Source organism: Corythoichthys intestinalis, chromosome 11 (assembly GCF_030265065.1).
Source record: "Corythoichthys intestinalis isolate RoL2023-P3 chromosome 11, ASM3026506v1, whole genome shotgun sequence".
NCBI classification, from domain to species: domain Eukaryota; kingdom Metazoa; phylum Chordata; class Actinopteri; order Syngnathiformes; family Syngnathidae; genus Corythoichthys; species Corythoichthys intestinalis.
The window spans coordinates 53,602,263-53,628,593 of NC_080405.1; the positions used below are offsets into that span (position 1 = coordinate 53,602,263).

The following is a 26,331-nucleotide window of genomic DNA, read 5'->3' on the forward strand; positions in this document are numbered from 1 at the left end:
CCAGCAGCACTCTAAGCAACATTACCCGTGTGACCCTTTACTTCCAATTTTCTAAAATGGCGACAATCAACAACAAAAAAAGTTGACTGCGACGGCCGACGCTTCAAGGATCGATGGAAATTTCTTCACTAAAATATGCAACAACTCGGTCTGCCCCATTTGCAAAGAGACAGTAGCTGTTTTTTTAAAAAGTTCAATGTGAGGCAATAAAACCAAACAACACACACTGACATGTACGACAAGATTATAGGGAAGATACGCAGCGAGAAATTGAAGCAACTTGAAGCTAGTTTAATTTCACAGCAGCAGTATTTTGCAAGAGCCCGAGAGTCAAAAGAGAACGCCACAAAGGCTAGTTGCGAGATTGTTGAAATTATTAATTAAAAATAATAATAAAGAAAGTGTGACACACAGAATGGCTTGCTAAAATTTGCTTAAATATATTGTTCTACGTAAAGGACGTCATCCAAAGTCGGCCCCACACATTTTTACCACACCAAATCTGGCCCCCTTTGGAAAAAGTTTGGACACCCCTGTCTTAAAGGATAACTGTGACTTTGTATATTGTGACTAAATATTGCCATCTAATGTATTTGTTGAGCTTTCAGTAAATGGTATTGTAGCCATGCCCAAATGCATGATGGGAAGTTCAACAATGACTGTGCTGAGTGCTACCAATTGATATATCTTCTCTGCATTGGGAAATAACTAAGAAAAAGATCTATTCTACCTTGCTTCCCCACATTGCTTCCCATGTTATTTCTAATCGTAGGGAGAGGGATTGTAAGGCTTTAACCAATTAAAAAATGCTCCAAAGACTGCCAAAATTCACTCTGCTCATTTTGCGCTGCCTTTTAGCTCTCTATTCAGGTAAAACGGCGCCATTACAGATTGAGCGCAACAATGCGTGAGTGGGTCGTGCAGCGCATATATTAATAGTGTTAAATCTTTAAACGTGACACATTTTTTAATAAAATAATTGCCGCCGTTATCGGGATATTTTTGATAACCCTACCTTAAGCCTAAATTAGAGACTCTGGATGAGTGTAACATATTATGTCTGTAACGTTAAATACAATTAGAAAACGATTTAATTAAAATATATATATATTGAAAAAAAGGCATGGCCGATATTGTTTTGCCGATTCCGATACTTTGGAAATGACGTGATCGGACCCGATCGATCGGGACATCTCTAATTCTGTTAAAGCGATCCATGGATAGAAAGACTTGTAGTTCTTAAAAGATAAATGTTAGTACGTTTACAGTTATAGAAATTTCATATTAAAACCCCTCATTGTTTTCGTTTTAATAAAATTTGTAAAATTTTCAAACAAAAAAATAAACTAGTAGCTCGCCATTGTTCAGCACCACCAATTCTCATGGTGCTGAAAACCATAAAATCAGTCGTACCCAAGCGCCAGCAGAGGGCGACAAAACTCCAAAAACACAAGTAACAAGTGCACATGACACTGTACTGTCGTTTTAATCTGTTTGAGCGGGGCATGTGCGTTAATTGCGTCAAATATTTTAACGTGATTAATTAAGAAAAATAATTACCGCCCGTTAAGCGATAATTTTGACAGCCCTAGAAAAAAGATGTGGATGGTCATTTTTCAGGGCCGTCGACGGCGCTAGACTTCCATTGGACGTCTAGCGCTGTCAATGGCGACCAGCGAGTTAACCGATTTGCCCGAAAATAAACTGGTTCTGCCCACATGAGATCTAATTGCAATGAATGTGAGCTGTGAACAGACATGAGTTTGACACCGTTGGTCTAAATGGAACTTAAACTGGGAAGGCTGGCAGTGACTGATCTGGTTTCATGCTATCGACAGTGATAGAGGTCCAATCCATTTTGATTAGGAGGTCTAGCAGTAAGTGATTTAAATCAAAATCCCTGGCAATCTCAGCTTGTGTTATGCTATTTATTTAACAAGCTTCACATTTACAGTGTACAGTAATATGAAATACAGGCGTCTTCTTCATCACGGTGATTTTATTGTTCACTCAGCCTAACTGTATCCATACACACTATTTTGCCATTTTCAGACATCACAGGTCACATCATGAGCCACATTTAGCCCGTTTAGGCTAAACAAACCTTGTGGAGATCCCCATTAGTCCCATTAAGGAGGAAAAAGCATGTCATCCAATAGGCCGAGCGCTCACGCGATTGGCTGCGAGACCAAAACACAGGCCACGCCTCCCACATGGGGTGAGCGCAGGCTTAGCGTGAGCCTGATTAAGTGTTGTAGCAGGTGGGTGCAAGATGTTAGTGCATAGGTGAACGCAAACAAATGTATGGACCGAGATCTACTTCTGTAAGTGGTATTACCGTATTACTTTTCACATTATCATCATTAACACTATGTTGTGACGATATATCGATATGGTGATATATCGCGATACTTTATATATCAATAGATATTGATGTATTTGATGTATAGTTTTGAAAAGATGTTACTGTTTAACACTTTTATAGATGATTTATATTTTTTTTCCTTAAATGTTTTTATTTGCCGCAAATGGACCCCCAGGGGTGCCATTTGTTGTGCTACGTTTGCACTAGTTGTTGCCTTTTCGGGAAAGTTGGTACACTCAGTCAGCCCAGTGGCGCCTCCAGAAATTTTTCACAGGGGTGGCCAGATGGGGCCACTTAAAATCTTGGGGTGGCCAAAACTAAAAGCCATAATTTCAGGTTTTCATTATATTATTGCTGTAAAAAGGTCAGGGGAAAACTATCAGAAAGACTTAAGGACACGGCTACTGATATACTTTGGTGTATTGTGTAATATTTGATGTTACTAATGATTTAATTTGCATAGTCCATAACTGTTCAGTCAACATTTTGATTTCCACTACGATTCTGTTTTATAGTGTTATGTATATATTAGGCATAAGGTGTACATTTAACTAGGGCTGTCAAACGATTAAATTTTTTTAATTGAGTTAATCACAGCTTAAAAATTGATTAATCGTAATTAATCACAATTCAAACCATCTCTAAAATATGCCATATTTTTCTGTAAATTATTGTTGGAATGGGAAGATAAGACAAGACGGATATACCGTATACGTTCAACATACTGTACGTAAGTATTGTATTTGTTTATTATTACAATGAATCCACAAGATGGCATTAACTTTATTAACATTTTTTCTGTGAAAGGGATCCACGGATGGAAAGACTTGTAATTCTTAAAGGATAAATGTGAGTTTGTATATTGTGACTAAATATTGCCATCTAGTATATTTGTTGAGCTTTCAGTAAATGATACAGTAGTGACTTAACTGTTCTGCCCAAATGCATGATGGGAAGTGGTGCAACCATGACTGTGTGTGGTGGCGCACTACAGGGTGTTAAGAAAAAGATCAACTCCTGTCATTCTTCCCCACGTCGCTTCCCACAATATTTATAGTTGCTGTGGGAGAGATTACAAAGCTTTTGCCATTTAAAAGCACGGCCCCAATAAATGCTTGTATCTACTCCAATCTCCCTCTTATCTCTGATATATATATATATATATATATATATACATACATACCGGGAATGCGTTGATTGCGATAAATCTTTTCGATTAATTTAAAAAAATTAATTACCGCCCGTTAATGTGATAAATTTGACAGCCCTACATTTAACAAAACAAAATAAATGCATTCATTTAGGATGAAATGCATAACTGATGCTACAACAATCTAACGATATACTGGCAAGTGGGGTGGCCAGTGGGGTGGCCAACCAATTTATAGGGGTGGCCGTGGCCACCCCTGGCCACCCCCTGGTGGCGCCACTGAATCAGCCGCGACGGAGGGGCTGCGATTGACGCTATTACTTGAAATGAATATCTCAATAGTTCAAAAACAATACAAACAAAACTTTTTACAGCACAAACGAGCACATACGTAGCACAAACGATTGACACAATTTTTATACTAGTAACTGCAATTTCTGGAGAAATTACAATGAGGATATGCTGTGGTACATACAGATCTATCAGGTCGCTTCCTGTTGATTATGGGATATTTCGGGGACAGGTCCTATTGATATCAGATCTCATCCTGTTTATTTTAGGACATTTTGAGGACGGACCTGTTGATATCAGGTCATTTCAAATTGAATGTCAAAGGGCTGTAATTGAAGGTGCATGGTCAAAAATCAAAACCACACATATTTTTCTGCCATTGAAAATGAAAGGGACATGTGGAAGTACATGGCCGTCAATGGCATGGACTTACTTGAGCGCCAGTTTAATGTCAATTGGCTGTCATGGTAAATGGTTAAAAATCACAAGGACCTAAGATTTTCTGCCGATTGAAAATGAATGGGAAATTTGGACATACATGGCTGTCAATGGCATACCATTTGAAATGAATGGGCCAGTTTTTGGCAAATTTTGGGGGAATCGTCGCTTCTGCCAAATTCTGTATACAATTTTTATGCCCCTGGATTTTTTAATGTGCAAATTCTGCGATTTGGTTAAAAATTACAGGATTGATCAATTTTGAAAAAAAAAAAAGTTTTTCAAAAAAACGGCGTTTATGAGCGATGGAAGAATTTTGGAGGTCATTCGAAAAATTCCCTGCGTCGTGTGATAATTCCGATCATTTTCTCATATTCCAACAGTTACGGTCGGTCAAACGGTTTGGGCTGTGCGGCGCGCTGAGGAAACAGCATTCAAAAAAAGGGAATTTTACCATCTGGGCCTTTGCCTTGCAAAGCCCCATCTAATAAATTTGCATCTGATAGGGGGCCAACATCACAGAGGTGCTCTACCCTACCCTAGCCTAGCCTAGCCTAGCCTAGCCTAACCTTGGCTGTCACCTACCTACCTAACCGAACCGAACCTTAATACTGTATACCTACAGTACCTTCCCACCAACCTAACTACGTACAGTGCCTACTTACCTACCTACCTACCTACCTAGCCAGCCTACCTACCTACCTACCTACAGTACCTACTAATCTACCAACAGTGCCTACCTACCTACAGTGGGGAGAACAAGTATTTGATACACAGTCAATGGGAAAACCCATTGGCAGTGTATCAAATACTTGTTCTCCCCACTGTACCTACCTACTAATCTACCAACAGTGAGTGCCTGCCTGCCTGCCTACCTACCTACCTACCTACCTACCCACCCACCCTAACCTTAGCTGTTACTAAAGGAATTAAGCTAATGCTAACTTTTCAATAGTGGCCTCTGTCCCTGAAAAGATTAATAAAGGAATCCACTGGTTGTTACCAAAATGTTCCATTGAATAGTGTCTTTGTTAACTTATTGGCTGCCAGTGACGCCGCTAGACGTTGAAGGGAATAGTATCTTTTCTCGTATTTACTGTTTGACTGTTTGTATTACTCTAACGTACCCAATATAAAATAAATAGCATTTTTGATCATAGTTTAAGGAAAACCGGCAGAATATATTTGACATAGGGAATAAGGGATACATGACGTCTTCTGACCACGGAAGCCCAACGCGTGCGTCACGCGGCTGACTGAGCAAGATTGTCGCTGACTATCAGGTGATAGGCAAGACATCTGTAAGCTCACGTCTGCAACACCAAATCCCGCAATCAGCTCTTCAGGCCACTCCAAAACAAATGGCGGGACGTCATGTACTACCACAACACCCGATAACAAAAGCAACTCTAAGGCTACGTTCATACTACAGGTCTTAATGCACGAATCCGATTTTTTCGTGTTTTTCCGACTCGAGTGAGGCATTAACTTGACAATTGACATTAACGTGACAAGTCGCATAGAACTGGACCATTTCAAATCCGATCTGGGTCACTTTCGTATGTGGTTCAAATCCGATCTGGGCCACATTTTTCCAGACTGTCGCGGCGGTCTGTAGTGTCCACTCTCCCAAATCGGATTTCATGCAGCAATTACGTCATCAAATAGCAAGAGAGACGTTACCGTACCGGTGCAGCTGTGCGTTATTAGCGCCTAGCTTGCAGTGAACACGGCTTTTGGGGAAGGGCTGAGCTTGACAACAGTCATAAAAAATAAAAATGGGTTGAGGATAAGCCTGAGAATGATCGGTTTTCTGTCTGCTCCGTATAAGCAATATTTTAACATTGCTTACACGGCCGAGAGTCGGGGTAAACTAACCGTGTGTGTGTGTGACATGCACGGACAGTGCGTGCATGCTATCGATCCATATGAACTTTGAATATAAGCCTAAACGGGGATTATTTATGTCTGTTATTTGTGTCCTCCTTTTGAAAAGCAAAATATGATATCCCTGGAATGACGGATGACGAGTGTCATTTGTTTTGATGCTTCTGCGCATGCGGGTCTTCTTGCTCAATGCGTGTCGGACTGCAAATTGCTGCGCATACGTAATACTTGAACGGTCTCAATGGACAAAGGCAGTCTGAACGGGCACGCCAAAAAAACGGATATGACAAAAAATCGGATTGGTGGATTAAGACCTGTAGTATGAACGTAGCCTAAGTTTGATTGCTCAGCGCCTCTCAAAAGATGAGGCGCGCCTAACCTCCTATCTCAGTTGCCTCATTATTGGTAGCACACGAACTTGACCGGCCAAATCTGCAACAGAAGAAGACCCCAAAACACCCCTCTTCCTGCCCTTGGCCCGCCCTGCGAGAGCCTTCAAAAAGACTGAATGTTTAACTAATCGTGGTAATTTTTTGTCGAGAACCTTTTGTTGAATTGAGATATGGTGACCCTGGAACAAGTCTGCCTCCTCGCCTGGGTATATTGCAGTTTTGCCTTGCCGTTTGGTTGCTGACGACCTGAATAAATTGTCAATTTGTTTTTCCAAGCCTTTTTCCAGCTTTCAAAATGGAGTCAGTACAAAGGGTTAAGACTAGGGCTGTCAAACAATTAAAATTTTTAATTGAGTTAATCACAGCTTAAAAATTAATTACCGTAATTTTTGCACTATAAGGCGCAACTGACTATAAGCCGCTATCCACCAAATTTGGCACGAAAATGACATTTGTTCATAAATAAGCCGTGCTGGACTATAAACCGCAGCTGTCCTCACTGTATTCTGGGATATTTACACCAAAAGATATTAACCAGTAATACTTTATTTGACAGCAGCATCATACGACTGTCATAAGACCAAATGAACCTCCATGAAACAATGAAGCTTTGCAGCCAAAGATTCATTTCTTCAAGAAACTTCAATTGGCCATCACTGCTCCCTTGGGGGAGACAGTCAACCTCTGCTGCCACCTGCTGTAAACACTGCTGTTGTCCAACCTGCCTCCTGGCATGCATTACAGCGCTACAGATGTAAATAACAATCAAAATTCATGTTCTGTGCTAATCATTTCTTCAGTTACTGTTCTAGTTGTTTCATTAATTGCTAGTTATGGTATTTGGTAACACTTTATTTGACAGTGGTGCCATAAGACTAATTAAACAATCATAACTATGACATGACACTGTCATGAGCATTAATGAATGCTTATAACAGATGTCATTTAGTGTTATCTGGCAAATTGTCACACTTTTGAATGGATGTAAGCCAAGCTGGACATAAATGGATGACACTTAATGACATAAGCATTCAGTAATGCCCATTATAGTGTCATGTCATAATTATGACAGTATTATGACAGTGTTGTGACGGCACTGTCAAATAAAGTGTTACCTATTAACCCAAATAAATCAACAAATAAACCGCATTGGACTAAAAGCCGCAGGATTCAAAATGAGGGAAAAAAGTAGCGGCTTACAGTCCGGAAATTACGGTAATCGTAATTAATCGCAATTCAAACATCTATAAAATATGCCATATTTTTCTGTAAATTATTGTTGGAATGGAAAGATAAGACACAAGATGGATATATACATTCAACATACTGCACAAAAGTACTGTATTTGTTTATTACAACAATAAATCACCAAGATGGCATTAACATTCTGTTAAAGCGATCCATGGATAAAAAGAGTTTTAGTTCTTAAAAGATAAATGTTAGTACAAGTTATAGAAATGTTATATTAAAACCCCTCTTAATTTTTTCGTTTAATAAAATTTGTAAAATTTTCAATTAAGAAATAAACTAGTAGCTCGCCATTGTTGATGTCAAAAATTACACAATTTTCATGGTGCTTAAACCCATAAAATCAGTCGCACCAAAGCGCCAGCAGAGGGAGACAAAAAACACAAGTAACAAGTGGCCATGACACTGCTGTCATTTTTAATGTTTGAGCGGGGCATGTGCGTTAATTGCGTCAAATATTTTAACGTGATTAATTTAAAAAATTAATTACCGCCCGTTAACGCGATAATTTTGACAGCCCTAGTTAAGACTAAGGTGAACCCACGGAGTTTGGCCTTTTGGCCAGGTTGTTGGGATTTGCAGGCCTCCGCCAGCGCGGGTCAGGTTTGCCAGGGACTTATGTTCATTTGCCCCTCCAAATCCAAATGAATAGGACGTCTAGCGCTGTTCATGGCACTCAAACATTAGCACTCAAAGCCAGTCGTAAATGAATTGGACGTCTATTGTTGTCAATGGTAGGCATTGAGGTAAGAAAGACACATGTTTGTCACAATAATACAGTGTTGCTGTATGGATTTACATCAATGTTGCTCTGAAATATTCTTGCAATCTGCCAGGAAAGACAAAGCTAGAGGTTTCCACTACCTAATTCTGACACCCAGACATATTGACTTAGACAGTGACCTCGTGGCAAAGCAAATGTGGGTCAACTTGTGAACAACATGGGAAAAGCACGGCGTTAGCAGATAATTCAATTACCCAACAGATGCAGTGCGGTGAAAGAACTGCCAATTCTTGTTGTGTGTTTATGTTGTTGTCGTTTGCTGACCTCAGACACCTTCTGCGTAGTACGCACTACGTGACCGCATTAAATAAACGGGAATTTTCCGACAATTCCTTCACCGATTTTCCTCACGTCGTGAAAATAACTAGTTTTGATCAGTGTGTGTCAGAAGTCATGGTAATTGATTTATCTTGTGTCGGAAGCAGGTACCGCTTGCAGAGAAAATGGTGGCCAATGTGCACACCCTGTTCACCTCAAGACAACATGTTCACCCTTATGAGCAATTGCTGCACTTGGTTCTCCAAAATTCAGGAGCCAATCAGGTAAGATTAAAGTCAAATTTTGGATTGTCCGTTGCGGTTGCAGCCTGAGAAGCAAATTGCGCCACTTGCAAGCTAAATATTGAATTTATTTCATAGGCGAATGACCATTCTTGTGGTGGGTCTTGACAAAGCAGGAAAGACGTCTACCATCAGAGGCATGTTAAGAGGTAAACAGCAATGACTGAAATTTGTTTATTTCATATGAATGAACATACACATTAGGTGTGTGACAATTATATGTTTTAGGGCTGCAGCTATCGATTATTTTAGTCGTCGATTAATCGATGGACTAGGTAGTTCGAATAATCGAGGAATCAGATAAGGAACATAATAAATGTAAATACCCGAGCTGACCCTCAAACAGTATAAGAAATAAATAAATGAGGATCTAAGTACAACAAAAGAAGAATTGGCTAACTTACCGTATTGGCCCAAATATAAGACGATGTTTTTTGCATTGAAATAAGACAGAAAAAGTGGGGGTCGTCTTATATTCGCGGTCTAGACGTTATACCCATTCACGACGCTAGATGGCGCCAGATATCATTGATTACTATTTATCTCTCAGTGTGCAGATGCAGACAATAAAAAAACATGTAGCATTTGCCAAAGACTACAGGATGGACGCTAGAAAAATGGCAAAAGGTGGATTTTTCCGATGAATCTTCCATTGAATTACACCACAGTCGGTGCAAATATTGCAGGAGACCTACTGGAGCCCGCATGGATCCGAGATTCACTCAGAAAACAGTGAAGTTTGGTGGTGGCAAAATCATGGTCTGGGGTTACATCCAGTATGGGATGTACGAGAAATCTACAGGGTGGAAGGCAACATAAATAGTCTGAAATATCAACAAATCTTAGCTGCGTCATACATTCCTAACCATGAAAAGGGAGAAATTCTGCAGCAGGATGGTGCTCCGTCGCATACTTCAATCTCTACCTTAAAGTTTCTCAAGGCACAGAAGATCAAGATCCTCCAGGACTGGCCAGCCCAGTCACCAGACACGAACGGGATGAAAGGAAGAATGGAAGACGAAACCTAAGAATGTTGATGAACTCTGGGAGGCATGCAAGACTGCTTTCTTTGATGTTCCTGATGACTTCATCAATAAATTGTATGAATCCTTGCAGAAGCCCATGAAGTCATGCAAAATATTAAATTTGGATCTCACAGCACTACTACTTAATTCCCTTATGTTATGTAACATATTTTTGTATTTGAAGTACATTTTTGTTCAATTTTCACACTACTTTCTGTAGGCGACGAAACTTTTGTCTTACCAAAATTTGACCTTCATGTTTTCATTCAAATATATTTTTGTACATTCAACATCATTTGGGAGGGTCTTAGTTTTCATATGAGCCATTTCTGAAACCAATTGAATTGTTAGAAGTCAGGTTATTACTAAAGATGTCGATCGGGTCCGATCACGTCATTTTCAAAGTATCGGAATCGGCAAAAAAAAATCGGACATGCCTTTTTTAATATATATATATATGTTTTTTTTTAATCAAATCGTTTTCTAATTTTATTTATCGTTACAGACAAAATGTCTTACACTCATCCAGAGTCTTTGGTTTTGGCTTAAAGTAGGGCTATCAAATTTATCGCGTTAACGGCGGTAATAACATTAACATATTTAACGCAATTGACTACCCACTCACGCATTTTCGCGTTCAATCTATAATGGCACCGTTTACATATACATAAAGCTAAAAGGCAACGTAAAATGAGTAGAGACAATTTTGGCAGCCTTTGAAGCCTTTTTTTAATTGGCTAAAGCTTTACAATCCCTCTCTCAACAATTAGAAATTTTGTGGGAAGCAATGTGGGGAAGAAAGGTAGTAGTTGATCTTTTTCTTAACACACTATGTTATTTCCCAACGCAGAGAAGATATATCAGTTGGTAGCACTACGCATGGTTCCACTTCCCATCATGCATTTGGGCATGGCTACAGTATCATTTACTGAAAGCTCAACAAATACACTAGATGGCAATATTTAGTCACAATATACAAAGTCACATTTATCCTTTAAGAATTACAAGTCTTTCTAACTGTGGATCCCTCTAACAGAAAGAATGTTAATAATGTAAATGCCATCTTGAGGATTTATTGTCATAATAAACAATTACAGTACTTATGTACTGTACGTTGAATGTATATATTTGTCCGAGTTTTATTCATTTTTTTCTTAATGCATTGCCAAAATATATATGATCGGGAAAAATTATCAGGAATGATTGGAATTGAATCGGGAGCAAAAAAAAAAAAAAGCAATCGGATGGGGAAATATCGGGATCGGCAGATACTCAAACTAAAACGATCGGGATCGGGAGCAAAAAAACATGATTGGAACAATGCTATTAGTTATCACCAATTGTTTCAACAAAATGGATAAGCGACAAGACTTTTGTCAGGGACTGTAAGTTCCCACCCCTAATACACATACTGTATGCCTAAAAGTGATGCAGCCCCTTTGTCAATGAAGGAAAACCCCTCAGTGGTCACAGAAATGGCATTGAATGTATCCAAGTTATCTTTCACTCAAGGTGAAAAGAATGTTTCAACCGGAAACCATAATTTTCAATTCATTTAATGAGGCAATTCACTTTTTTCAGTGTGTTTTTACAAACTTCTTGCGTTGGATTTGCTGCATTGACCTGACCTTCATCTCCTCTAGTGTCCAACGCCGTTGAAGGAGGCCCCACCCAAGGTTGTGTGAGAAGCAGCCTGAGGTTGGAGAACTACCTGGTCACCCTGCTGGATGTCGGGGGCTCAGCAGCGGCGCAAGGGTCGTGGAGGGAGCATTACGGAGAAGCGCACGGTGTGATCTTTGTGGTGGACTCCAGCGACAGGCCGAGGATGAAAGAAGTCAAGATTGTACTGGCTGACCTGCTCAAGCAGCCGAGAGTGGCAGGAAAACCCATCCTAGTGTAATTATAATCCATTTCTTACACAGTAAAACTTTGTCAACACTACCCTCTAGTGGCATTACTCCGTACTTACATGCCTTTTGACTGTAAAAAGTTTTTTTTTTTTTTTTTTTTAGTTTTAGTTTTTAATCCTTTCATGCATGAATTATATTTTCTTTTTGATAGTAGAGTTGCATGCCATGCAAAAGCCCCAAGGGTGTAGGTTTGGGCTCAAAATTGGTAGGGACGATATAACAGCATAACATGCATGTACACATTTTACTAGTGACGGGACATTAATACATACAACCCCTAGCAAAAAGTATGGAATCACCAGTCTCGGACGAACACTCACTCAGACATTTTATCACGTAGAACAAACTCAGATAAAAAGCTTGAAAAATAACGAATTACTTCAAAAGTGCAACTCTTTAGCATTCAGAAACACTAAAAGAAATGAATAAAAACATTCTGGTGGTCAGTAACTGTTAATTTTATAGAGCAAGTGCAGGGAAATATATATGGAATCACTCCATTCTGAGGAAAAAAATATGGAATCATGAGAAACAAACAAAGAAATAACAATCAAAACACATCTCTAGTCTTTAGTAGCACCACCTCTGGCTTGTATGACAGCTTGCAGTCTTTGAGGCATGGTTAGAGTGTTCTTCATCAATTTGGTGCCAACTCTCTTTGATTGCAGTTGTCAGATCATCCTTGCAGGTCGGAGCCTTGCTGTGAACCATTTTTTTTTTTTTTTTTTTTTTTTCAATTTCCACCACAAGTTATCAATAGGGTTGAGATCTGGGCTATTTGCAGGCCATGACATTGACTGGATGAGTGTTTCTCCAAAGAATGCTTTACCAGTTTTAGCTCTGTGGCATGATGCATTGTCATCTTGGAAAATGACAAACATATTTTCAATTGAAGGGATAAGAAAGCTGTCTAAAATTTCAATGTAAACTTGTGCATTTATTGAAGATTTCAATCAATCCAGATCAGCACACAGAGTTCTTTGTAATCCCAAAAATAGCAAAATGGCATATATAATCTGTAGTCGTCGTTTTGCTGAGTTTCATCTCCGAGGAAGTGACGTGGCAACAATCATGATCAAGATTTAACCACAGCCATCTCCCCCAGTGCCTTTGCCTGACATGCACCCCCATATCCTCAAGGACTGAGGCAATTTTGATGTCTTCTTCAGCCAGTCATCTTTGTAAATCTCACTGGAACAGCACCAAACAAAAGTTCCAGCATCATCACCTTGTCAAGATGACTGCCTGAAGAAAAAAAAAATCCCTCAGTCCTTGATGATATGGGGCTGCATGTCAGGCAAAGGCATTGGGGAGATGGCAGTGGTTAAATCTTAAATAAATGCACAAGTCTACATTGAAATTCTAGACAGCTTTCTTATCCCTTCAATTCAAAATATGTTTGTCAGTTTTTTTTTGTTTGTTTTTTTGTTCAAAACAAACAACCGAGCAAAAAAACCTTTGCATGTCCTGCGATGGGACTATTGCGCACGCGCACATTGCGATGGTGATGTTTAAACTAGGGCTGTTAAATGATTAAAATTTTTAATCGAGTTAATTACAGCTTACAAATTTAATTAATCGTAATTAATCGCAATTCAAACCATCTATAAAATATGCCATATTTTTCTGTAAATTATTGTTGGAATGGAAAGATAGGACACAAGACTGATATATACATTCAACATACTGTACATAAGGACTGTATTTGTTTATTATAACAATAAATCAACAAGATGGCATTAACATTAACATTCTGTTAAAGCCATCCATGGATAGAAATACTTGTAGTTCTTAAAAGATAAATATTAGTACAAGTTATAGAATTTTTATATTAAAATCCCTCTTAAAGTTTTTGTTTTAGTAAAATTTGTAAAAATTTCCAATCAAAAAATAAACTAGTAGCTCGCCATTGTTGACGTCAACCCATAAATCAGTCGCACCAAAGCGCCAGCAGAGGGAGACAAAAAACACAAGTAACAAGTGGACATGACACTGCTGTCATTTTAATCAGTTTGAGCGGGGCATGTGCGTTAATTGCGTCAAATATTTTAACGTGATTAATGAAAAAAATTCATGCCCGTTAACGCGATAATTTTGACAGCCCTAGTTTAAACAATATATTGTGCAGGCCTAATATTATATATTACATGATGATTGTGCTTACATGAAAGTCCACTCCACAAATACGGTGTTGCTCTTTTACAGCTTGGCAAACAAACAAGACAAAATGAACGCTCTGCTAGGAAGTGAGCTGATCGAGATGCTCTCCTTGGAAAAGCTGGTCAACCAAAGTCGCTCTCTGTGCCATATAGTGAGTCTTGCACAAGCTGCTGCCACCGCACGTCCTGTCAAGCTAACTAACACGGTGCCAACTTCAATCCCGTGTCCACACAAGGAGCCTTGTTCAGCCTTAATGGACGTACGGCGCTGGTCTGACCGAAAGGCGTTGCGAGGCCTTCGCTGGCTGCTGCGAGCCGTGTGTCTGGATTACGGAGAGCTGTGCGCTCGTGTGGCCCAGGATAGCAAGACTCCTCTGGAGCCCAGAGAGAGGAACAGCAAAGCGGAAAAGCCCAGAAGAAGCAAGAGTGAACGGTGAGCTACGCTCTGGATTTGATTGACGCTAGTACAGTGGTACCTCAAGATACGAAATGTGGCTTTCGTATCATGATTTTTTTCCCTTACCATAAGCCGCCACCAACCAAATTTGACACAAAAACGGCATTTGTTCATAGATAAGCCGCACTGGACTATAAGCTGCAGCTGTCCTCACTGTGTTATGTGATATTTACACCAAAAGATATCAACCGGTAACACTTTATTTCACAGCGGCATCATAAGAATGTCATAAGACCAAATGAACCACCATGAAGCTTTGAACCAATTGGCTGCAAAGCTTCTCTGCTTCAAGAAGCTTTATTTGACCATCGCTGTTCTCTTGGGGTATACAGTCAACCTCTGATGCCACCGACTGTCAACACTGTTGTCGTCCAACATGCCTCCTAGTATGCATTGCAGCACTACAGATGTAAATAACAAATCAAAATTCATGTTCTATGTGAATTATTTATTCAGTTACTGTTCTAGTTGTTTCATTAATTGTTAGTTATGGAATTTGGTAACTCACTTATTTGACAGTGGCTTTGCATTGCAAAACCCCAGATAGTATATATATATTTTTTTGAATGGCGTTTCTTCCGCGCACCGCGCAGCCCGAGCCGTTTCGGCACCGTTCCAATATCGAAACGACCGGAATTTTTGCCTGACGCAGAATTTTTCGAACAGCCATGAAATCTTTTCCATTTGCCTGTAAACGCTGGTTTTTGGATTTTTTTTTTCAAAATGTATCTATTCCTACAACTTTTGAACAAATCACATAATTTGGACATTAAAAATTCCTAGACCCTGAGGGGCATAAATGTTGTATACAGAATTTGGGAAAATTTCCCCCCAAATTTGCCAAACTGTCCCATTCATTTGCCAATGGGATGCCAATGACGCCATTCATTTCCAGTGGCATTTATTTTGCATTGACGCCCAAGTACACAGATGCCATTGACGTAATGTAAGTCAATTCTATTGATTCCAATGCACTTGGTCTCCATTGACACATATGTAAATGGATGAAAGCCATGGATGTCCAAATCTCCCATTCATTTCCAATGGCATTTACATTGGTTAATGTATGTCGATTCTATTGATGCCGATGTACTCTGGTTCCACTGACACATATGTAAGTTGACGCCACTGACAGCCATGTACGTCTAAATTTCCCATTCATTCCCAATGGCATTTACATTGCATTCATGCCCATGTACACAGATGCTATTGACGGCCATGTAAGAGATGGAGGAGTCTATAAGCTAAGCGATAGAAAGGGGTAGAGTGTACACAAATCATCTCTGTGATCTAGAACCCAGTAATAGTGTGAATCCCTTGTGAGTGTAAGCCCGTTGGCGACCGACCCTAAGCCACCCCATCGCCAATCCCGGCACTAGGACCCCCCGCCTGAGCGCGCCCAATTACATCTAGCGACACGCGAGCCCCACCGGGCACGCAACACCCACGCAGACGAACGGAGACGCCACGCGGGCGCCGACACAGGGCCACGGCTCCCACCCAGCCAGCCCGGGGAGGGAGGGCGGGGCCGGGGGGCAGCGCAACCCATCCCTCCTCCCGCTGCCCGGCAAAGCAGCGCTCGGCTAGTTTTCGTCTAGTTTTAATCTACGTTTAATCATCTGTGTTTCACCCTCACTCATGTCACCAGGAGAACTAGCAAGGCAGACCTCCGCCAGGCTCACAGACCAAAGGACAAGAGAAACATGACCACCGGGGAAGCAAAGTTGCAGCCTATTCGGAACATACTGCAAAAGGTACATAGATTTTAGCTCTAATTCCACCCGGATATTTACCAGTCATGCACGATTAATGGATATCAGGGGTGGCCCAGGGCATTTGGGGGCCCTAAGCAAAATAATGCAAAGGGGCCCATATTTTTGGCCCACCATTTCGTCACAGTGTACTGTGAAACCCATACATGCAATCCAACCCATACGTCCATATTTTGTATATTAATCAAATTTTGTTGCACTGCATACTTCAAACTTCTCACCCAAAATGATTGTCAGTACTTACAGTAGATAGCGCCAAACCTTTTTCTAAAAGAGGAAAAAAAAAGTTAAGGAAGAACTTTTATTTTTTTAAGCTTATAATCAAGTATCAAAACTCACAAAAGTCAAATAAAGCAAACTGTAGTAAACAAAATAGAATATAAATTAAACAATTGCCAGATTGGGGCCCCCCTAGTGGTCAGGGGCCCTAAGCAGCTGCATAATCTGCGTCTAGGCTGGGCCGGCCCTGACGGATATGACATTTGACAGGAGAACACACTGAAAAAGAAGCTGAAGAAATCAACCAGGAGGAAGAAAAGGCTGACGAAAACCAAACAAGAGGAGGAAGCGACAAACGAGCAGGAGGGAGAGGAGGCCGACCGAGGGGATCAAGAGAAGGCCAGCAGCGCTCTCATCCCATCCAGTAAAGGAAGACCCAAGCAGAAGGGCAAGGTCAAGGAGGAGACACTCGATGTGCCTGAATCACCACACATTGACGAGAATCCCCTCAAAGGTAAGAATATTAGAGGTGGGTGGCTATACGTTACATTTGCTCCGTTACATTTACTTTTTGAAAAAAATGTACTTCTAACAGTAGTTTTAGTAAGCCATACTTTTTCACTTTTACTTGAGTAGATTTGTGAAGAACACACAATACTCCTACCCCGCTTCTTTTGGCGACACTAACTGTTAAAATAGGGAATAGCTGTACTAAACTAAAACAATTTGTCTGTCCAGTCAAGGAAAGAAAGAGGAAAAAGAAGGTTGTGAGAGTTAAAAGAAAGAACAAGATCAACACTGAAGGAACTTCAGGAGCTTCCTCACAACCTGTCGACCTCTCAACCACATTTGGTGAGTTTCCCCACAGATTTAACATGTTGGATTTTGTAACAAAAACCTTTTCTCCCAACAGATCTTTACAGAAAAGCCATATTGGCTTTGAAGGAGCGGCAGGATCAGTAAATTAACTTCAAACAAAATGGACACGTTGGAAATTACTAAAGATCACGTACAACTGGATCCATTAGTCTTCCAAATTAAATTGGAAAAAAACAGTATTAGTTTGCATTTTTTCACTGGACCATTTTTTAAAGACACATGCATCATTTCCCTGTAATATATTAAAGTGCCCATATCAAATTGTCTTTGTTTTCTTTAACAGCTGGGTGATGGAAAAACTATGCGGGCCAGGGGCGGAACTTAAGGGGGTGCTACTGCACTTGGGCCCGGGCCTCTTAGGGGCCTGGTTTTGTAGGCGTAAAGTGGCTCTGGTTGGGCTAGGGGAGGGTCAAACAGGGAACTAAGATGATGCGCGGAGTTTTAAATTGGGTTGTTCCGATCATGTTTTTTTGCTCCCGATCCCGATCGTTTTAGTTTGAGTATCTGCCGATCCCGATATTTCCCGATCCGATTGCTTTTTTTTGCTCCCGATTCAATTCCAATCATTCCCGATAATTTTTCCTGATCATATACATTTTGGCAATGCATTAAGAAAAAAATGAATAAAACTCGGACGAATATATACATTCAACATATAGTACATAAGTACTGTATTTGTTTATTATGACAATAAATCCTCAAGATGGAATTTACATAATTAACATTCTTCTGTGAGAGGGATCCACGGATAGAAAGACTTGTGACTTTGTATATTGTGACTAAATATTGCCATCTAGTGCATTTGTTGAGCTTTCAGTAATTATACTGTAGTATGCCCAAATGCATGATGGGAAGTGGAACCATGACTCTGCGTAGTGCTACCAATTGATATATCTTCTCTGCGTTGGGAAATAACATAAGATGTTAAGAAAAAGATTAATTGCTACCTTGCTTCCACACATTGCTTCCCATAATATTTCTAATATTAGGGAGAGGAATTGTAAGGCTTTAGCCAATTAAAAAAAGGTTTCAAAGGCTGCCAAAATTCCCTCCACTCATTTAACGCTGCCTTTTATCTCTCTATATAGGTAAACCGGCGTCATTACAGATTGAGCGCGACAATGCGTGAGTGGGTCGTGCAACGCATGCATTAATTGCGTTAAATATATTAACATGATACATTTTTTTAAAAATTAATCACCATCATTATTGGGATAAATTTGATAAACCTACCTTAAGCCTAAACTAAAGACTCTGGATGAGTGTAACATATTATGTCTGTAACGTTAAATACAATTAGAAAACGATTTTATTAGAAAATATGTACTGTATATATTAAAAAAAAGGCATGGCCGATATTTTTTTGCCGATTCCGATACTTTGAAAATGACGTGATCGGACCCGGGACATCTCTAGTTTTAAATAATATGGTGTTTAATTTTAAAAACATCTCTGTCTTAAGGGGCCCACAAAAAAATAAAATACAATTGTTCCCCCAACCACACTCACACACCCGCCACTGCTACAGAAGTAACTATACAGAATAATTGATTGTAATAATTCTGCTCTGATGTTATAGTACATTATGTTCATAGCATTTCATATAGATAATGTATACTGAGAAAAAAATATACCATTGTTTATAAAAATATTAGGGCTGTCAAAATTAACGCGTGGTAATTAATTTTTTAAATTAATCACGTTAAAATATTTGACGCAATTAACGCACATGTCCCGCTCAGACAGTATTCTGCCTTTTGGTAAGTTTTACAGCAAGGCTTTTTGTGCTGTCTAACAGCGAACTCTTGTGGTCGCTTTGCGACATGGTTTATTGTTTTCTTGCCAGTTCAATATGGCTGCACGACGTCTCTGTTGGGCTTATATGATCCTTGGACAAGATTTGTCCGTAAGTATGGTTGTTGTAAAGAATGTACATATTATGTTAATAAGTGAAATGTTATATTTTTTGTATGAGACGCTTTTTGTTTATGTTTAGTTAACCTGCTAAGCTAACGTTGTTGCTAATGCAATGCAATGCTTGTGGACTTTTTTTTTTTGTAGTTTTACGACGGTCTAAAGAGGACAATGGTTTGAGGCCATTTTATTAATAAATCAGATGAAAAAGGAAGAAGTCTGATTATTAAGGTGTCGTTCACTAGCTGTCTAGCTTTGGAAAAAGTAGACGCTTCGGAGTGAGGACAGCATAGACAGATTTAAATGACAGTACAGTGGAATGGCCACTACAGTCCTTATGTACCGCATGTTGAATGTATATATATGTAACCCCTGTGTCAGCGCCGCCCTGCGTTCCGCTCCCACCTCTGACTAGGCCGGGACACGAACCCGCGCGCCACAACGCTTCCACACGGCAGGCAAGATCGGTAACCACTGCACCAATAAGCTCGAGCCAACGGCACAGCCGCTAGCGTCCTTACATGAAGGAATCGGCAGGGAGGTTTCCACGCTCCACATGGACTTGCGTGTACCCGTTACATATCCATCTTGTGTCTTATCTTTCCATTCCAACAATTTGTTTTACAGAATATATATATAATTCACAGAAAAATATGGCGTATTTTATAGATGGTTTGAATTGCGATTAATTGCAATTAATTACGATTAATTAATTTTTAAGCTGTAATTAACTCGATTCAGTGGCGCCCCCAGGGGGTGGCCAGGTGGCCACCCCTATAAATTTGTTGGCCACCCCACTGGCCACCCCGCTTGCCAGTATATCATTAGATTATTGTAGCATTAGTTATGCATTTCATCCCAAATGCAAATCTGCCAGCACCTGCTTTTCCCCAGTAATTATTTTGTTTTGTTAAATGTAGACCTTATGCTTAATATATACATAACACAATTAAACAGAATTGTTGTGGAAGTCAAAATGTTGACTGGACAGTTATGGACTATGCACATTAAATCATTAGTAACATCAAATATTACACAATACACCAAAGTATATCAGTAGCCGTGTCCTTAAGTCTTATAGTATTCCCCTGACCTTTTTACTGCAATAATATCATGAAAACCTGAAATTATGGCTTTTAGTTTTGGTGTGCCACCCCAAGATTTTAAGTGGCCCCATCTGGCCACCCCTATGAAAAATTTCTGGAGGCGCCACTGAATCGATTACAAATTTTAATCGTTTGACAGCCCTAAAAAATATCAAACATTGTAAGCACTTACTCACAATGTTACTGACAGTGGGGCAAATACGTATTTAGTCAACCACCAATTGTGCAAGTTCTCCTACTTGAAAAGATTAGAGAGGCCTGTGATTGTCAACATGGGTAAACCTCCACCATGAGAGACAGAACGTGGAGAAAAAAAAACTGAAAATCACATTGTTAGATTTTTAAAGAATTTATTTACAAATCATGGTGGCCCTGTGTGTAAACCCCGGAAATGGCAAAAATAGGCAACTGTCCCTTTAAGAAGCTTCGCGCGCTCCCGCTGAAGACAAGCAAAGGTTGTCGGTGCGGGCTCACTATTTGGCAAGGCACCCAGGCAAGCAGCTGCAGCAGCATCCGGTGCACCGACTCCCATATCTCGTCACCTCCAGCGGGACTACTCGGTCTTCAAACATGCCCTCACCGAGGACGATAACCATCGTGGCGCTCTCCTTCGCCCTCGGCTTGTTCTTCGTCTTCATGGGGACCATTAAGCTGACACCGAGGCTCAGCAAAGACGCGTACAGCGAGATGGTGAGTGGAAGATAGGTGGGGGGAGGCCATTGTTCTGAGGATGCTGACCTAAATATTCAACTCACCGCAAAAAAACCCGCTTAATGTTCTCTTTTACGCCGCTATTATCTCGTTTGAGCCTCCGAATAGAGGCCTAGCTCTTCCTAAAACATCCCCGCAGTGGAATGGTAACCATGGTATTTTTACTAACACACATCAGTGCGCAAACTAGGCCGTGAATGGAGGTAGTGCGTGTGGATAAAATTAAAAAGATTTGGGACACTTTAACACAAGATCATTCAAAAAGAGACACAATTTAAAAATAGAAATAAAAACTAGGGCTGTCAAACGATTAAAATTTTTAATCGAGTTAATTACAGCTTAAAAATTAATTAATCGTAATTCATCACAATTCATACATCTATAAAATATGCCATATTTTTCTGTAAATTATTGTTGGAATGGAAAGATAAGACACAAGACGGATATATACATTCAACATACGGTACGTAAGTACTGTATTTGTTTATTATAACAATTAATCAACAAGATGGCATTAACATTAACATTCTGTTAAAGCGATCCATGGATAGAAAGAATTTGTTTATTATAACTAGCGTTGTTCCGATCATGTTTTTTACTCCCGATCCGATCCCGATCGTTTTAGTTTGAGTATCTGCTGATCCCGGTATTTCCCAATCCGATTGCTTTTTTTTTTGTGCTCCCGATTCAATTCCAATCATTCCCAATAATTTTTCCCGATCATATACATTTTGGCAATGCATTAAGAAAAAAATGAATAAAACTCGGACTAATATATACATTCAACATGCAGTACATAAGTACTGTATTTGTTTATTATGACAATAAATCCTCAAGATGGCATTTACATTATTAAAATTCTTTAAAATTATTCTTTCTGTGAGAGGGATCCACGGATAGAAAGACTTGTAATTCTTAAAGGATAAATGTGACTTTGTATATTGTGACTAAATATTGCCATCTAGTATATTTGTTGAGCTTTCAGTAAATTATACTGTAGCCATCCCCAAATGCATGCTGGGAAGTGCAACCATGACTGTGCGAAGTGGTACCAATTGATATATCTTCTCTGCGTTGGGAAATAACATAGGGTGTTAAGAAAAAGATCAATTACTACCTTTCTTCCCCACATTGCTTCCCATGGTATTTCTAATCGTAGGGAGAGGGATTGTAAGGCTTTAGCCAATTAAAAGAAGGCTCCAAAGGCTGCCAAAATTCACTCTACTCATTTTACGCTGCCTTTTAGCTCTAAATATAGGTAACACGGCACCATTACAGATTGAACGCGACAATGCGTGAGTGGGTCGTGCAGTGCATGCATTAATTGCGTTAAATATTTTAACGTGATACATTTTAAAAAAAATTTATTACCGCCATTATCGGGATAAATTTGATAACCCTACCTTACGCCTAAACTAAAGACTCTGGATGAGTGTAACATATTATGTCTGTAACGTTAAATACAATTAGAAAACGATTTAATTAGAAAATATGTATTGTATATATTAAAAAAAAAGGCATGGCCGATATTTTTTTGCCGATTCCGATACTTTGAAAATGACGTGATCGGACCCGGGACATCTCTAGTTTTAAATAATATGGTGTTTAATTTAAAAAACATCTCTGTCTTAAGGGGCCCACAAAAAAATAAAATACAATTGCTCCCCCAACCACATTCACACACCCGCCACTGCTACAGAAGTAACTATACAGAATTATTTAATTAAAAAAATATATATATATTAAAAAAAGGCATGTCCGATATTTTTTTGCTGATTCTGATACTTTGAAAATGACGTGATCGGACCCATCTCTGATTATAACAATAAATCAACAAGATGGCATTAACATTAACATTCTCTTAACGCGATCCATGGATAGAAAGACTTGTAGTTCTCAAAAGATAAATGTTAGTACAAGTTATATAAATTTTATATTAAAAACCCTCTTAATGTTTTCGTTTTATTCAATTTTTTAAAAATTTTCAATCAAAAAATAAACTAGTAGCTCGCCATTGTTGATGTCAATAATTACACTATTCTCACTCATTGTGCTGAAACCCATAAACTCATTTGGACCCAAGCGCCAGCAGAGGGCGCCAAACACCAAAAAACAAGTAACAAGCGGACATTACACTGCTGTCATTTTAATCTGTTTGAGCGGGGCATGTGCGTTAATTGTGTCAAATATTTTAACGGGATTCATTTAAAAAATTAATTACCGCCCGTTAATGCCATAATTTTGGCAGCCCTAATAAAATCAAATAAATGCACAAATCAGCAAGACATTTAGAAATAATTCAATTAAAACAGGCCAATTAAATTGATATTTTAACATGATGGTACTAGTGCTGCAACGATTAACCGATTAAGTCAAGTAATACCAGTGCTTAATTTGTATTCATGATTCCATGCACCCTAACAAGGTTCAAGCGAAACAGCCCCACAGCATCACTGACCCACCCCCATACTTCACAGTGGGTATGAGGTGCTTTTCAGCATGCGCATCTTTCGTCAGTGATGCTGTGGGGCTGTTTCGCTTCCAAAGGCCCTGGGAACCTTGTTAGGGTGCATGGCATCATGAATGCTTTGAAATACCAGGGCATTTTAAATCCAAATCTGTTGCCCTCTGCCCGAAAGCTGAAGATGGGTCGTCACTGGGTCTTTCAGCAAGACAATGACCCTAAGCATATGACCAAATCCACACAGAAATGGTTCACCAGACACAAAATCAAGCTCCTCCCATGGCCATCTCAGTCCCCAGACCTTGTTTTGTTGGCAAAAGGGGGTTGTACAAAGTATTAACACCAGGGGTGCTAATAATTGTGACACACATTATTTGATGTCAAATAATTATTTCTTTATGTGGGATTTTTTCCCTACTGAATGAATGCAATTGTATTGAAGGTTGGATTTCTCTCTTTTTTTTTTTTCCATTAAGGTCCCATATTATTTCAATAAAAAAATAAAATATTAGAAGCTAAAAAAACACATCTTTTTCAGGGGTGCCAATAATTATGGAGGGCACTGTATCAGGATACAAAGTATCCCGACACCTGCTAATGTCTATTGGTGTGAATGGCAGCCAGTGAGTTAATATAGCCTACATGCTTTCCTTCTAGAAACGGGCGTACAAGAGCTACGCCAAAGCTTTGCCGGGCCTGAAAAAGATTGGGATCACCTCCGTGCTGCTCCGCAAGATCATCGGCTCCCTGGAGGTGGCCTGCGGCGTGGTCCTCACCCTAGTGCCCGGCCGACCAAAGGACGTGGCCAACTTTGTACTCCTGCTGGTCATGCTGGCTGTGTTGTTCTTCCACCAGCTTGTAGGGGACCCGCTCAAGCGCTACGCCCACGCGCTGGTCTTCGGCATCCTGCTCACCTGTCGGCTGCTCATCGCCCGACAGGGCGACGAGCGACCGGAGAGAGAGGAGAGTAGGGAAGAGCAGCAGCCTCTTCATCAGCAACACGTCAACGACCAAGAAAAGAATAAGGTCAAGCAGTCTTAGAAGCATTTTTTTAAGAGCAAGAATGAAGGGAGTCAGTCATTGATATTTTTTAAGGCATATTTGGAACTGTTGGCCAGTCATCTCCTGACTGTGGATTCCAGCTCATCTTGTACCATTCCTAATACAGTGCAGTGTTCCCCAGATTTATTTGCGTACCTCCCAACTATAGTAGGAACCATCCGCAGTCCCTAGAACATTTTAGGGGGCTAATGACTTCATTTTGAATGAATGGGAATTACTCATTCGAGATTGTCTTTCACTGGACATAATCTTATTTAAGGCATATCCGCACTATTTGAAGAAGTTTTCAGATCCTATTCTAAGAATTAAACATCCATGTTTGGCTGATCATTCCCGCCTTTTTAGTATTTACAGAATTGTGCATGCTCCCGAATTGTCCTATTTCCCGTGTTAATACACTATATTTTATTTATTGTCAAAAGGAATTTTGACATTTGTGCGTGTTGGTTCTCTGTCAGAGGAGTACTCTATTGCGATTTTTGTTTGGTGCGTGGAGGATTCCCCCCCCCCCCAATGGAAATTTCTCTGAAATGCTCGAATAAAAACACAGTTAAATATTGTTTTTCTTTGGTATTTGAATTCCTCGGTTGTATAGTGGTGCACTTTTATCTATGAACATCTGTTTATTTTGAATCACTTCATGTTGTTTTTTTGAATAATCAAATTTTGGGTACAGTTTTAAATGTACTTACAGTATCTCTGGGTTTAGCTTAGTAATCTACATCATAGGCGCAGTTTGACTTGTGTGGGAGGGGGCGAAAAACATGTTGATGACCCTGAAACGCAGTCAGCAATAAAATGACTTTACAATAGTAAATATATTAGTGCTGCAACGATTAATCAATTAACTCGAGTATTCGATTCGAAAAAAATATTCGAATTAAATGTTGTTGCTTCGAGTATTCGTTTAATTAAAGTGGCGTTGTAATGTTTTATTTTGAAAGTGTTTAGATTTTGCTTATTGATTAGGGTGGATACATTGCCCTCTGGTCTGCCTTATTTCACATGGCTGAATCCAACTGCTCCCTGTTAAGACCAACGTAAGTTTAGTTTTTCTTTGGGCTAATGTTTTTTTAAGCATTCGTAATTTAGTTATATATATGTTTTGCCATTTTTTTTACGATTGCTGCAACTGTTGATTTTTCACACCAAGATGCTTCCCAATTGTCCCATAGTCTTTTCAAGCTTTGTGGAGCTCAACAATTTTTTCTCCGGTGTCTTTCGAAAGCTCTCTGGTCTTGCCCATGGTAGCAGTTGGATTATGACTGACTGTGGGGTGCACAGGTGAGAATAATGTTAATGAGCTCAAAAGGGCGGTGGGTGGGTGGTTACTCATGAGGTAAAGGTGGACTTTTTTTTAGGTGGACTGACAACTTTTTGAGTGTCATAATTATTGCTGATTTTCAGGGGTACAAATATTTAGGAAGCCCAGAAAATTACAAAATTATTTTGAAAATCATACAATGTGATATCTGGATTTTTTTTTAGATAATGTCGCTAGGTGTGGAAATGCATCTATGATTAAAATTTCAGACCTC

At 39.6% G+C, this 26,331-nt stretch overlaps 2 protein-coding genes across 4 annotated transcripts; both read left to right on the top strand.

Moving 5' to 3' along the window:
* The first annotated feature begins 2,190 nt into the window (after window positions 1–2,190).
* Window positions 2,191–17,807, top strand: arl13a (ADP-ribosylation factor-like 13A). Of its 3 annotated transcripts, XM_057849425.1 has the most exons (11): window positions 3,049–3,095; window positions 3,173–3,214; window positions 8,981–9,097; window positions 9,194–9,264; window positions 11,784–12,036; window positions 14,256–14,361; window positions 14,446–14,642; window positions 16,315–16,420; window positions 16,928–17,171; window positions 17,396–17,509; window positions 17,571–17,807. In XM_057849425.1, coding segments are annotated over exons 2-11 (1,260 nt in total). In that variant the 5' UTR covers window positions 3,049–3,095; window positions 3,173–3,212; the 3' UTR covers window positions 17,621–17,807. The 3 variants fall into 3 exon arrangements, with proteins under 3 accessions (XP_057705407.1, XP_057705406.1, XP_057705408.1); XM_057849424.1 differs by lacking the exons at window positions 3,049–3,095; window positions 3,173–3,214 and adding an exon at window positions 2,191–2,324; XM_057849423.1 differs by lacking the exons at window positions 3,049–3,095; window positions 3,173–3,214 and adding an exon at window positions 2,230–2,324 and having other exon boundaries at window positions 8,978–9,097.
* Window positions 17,808–20,999: 3,192 nt separating this feature from the next.
* On the top strand, window positions 21,000–25,352 carry tmem35 (transmembrane protein 35). The gene is made up of 2 exons (XM_057850725.1): window positions 21,000–21,246; window positions 24,389–25,352. The coding sequence occupies exons 1-2, from the start codon at window positions 21,127–21,129 to the stop codon at window positions 24,770–24,772; spliced, it is 504 nt and encodes a 167-aa protein (XP_057706708.1). The 5' UTR covers window positions 21,000–21,126; the 3' UTR covers window positions 24,773–25,352.
* The last annotated feature ends 979 nt before the right edge of the window (window positions 25,353–26,331 follow it).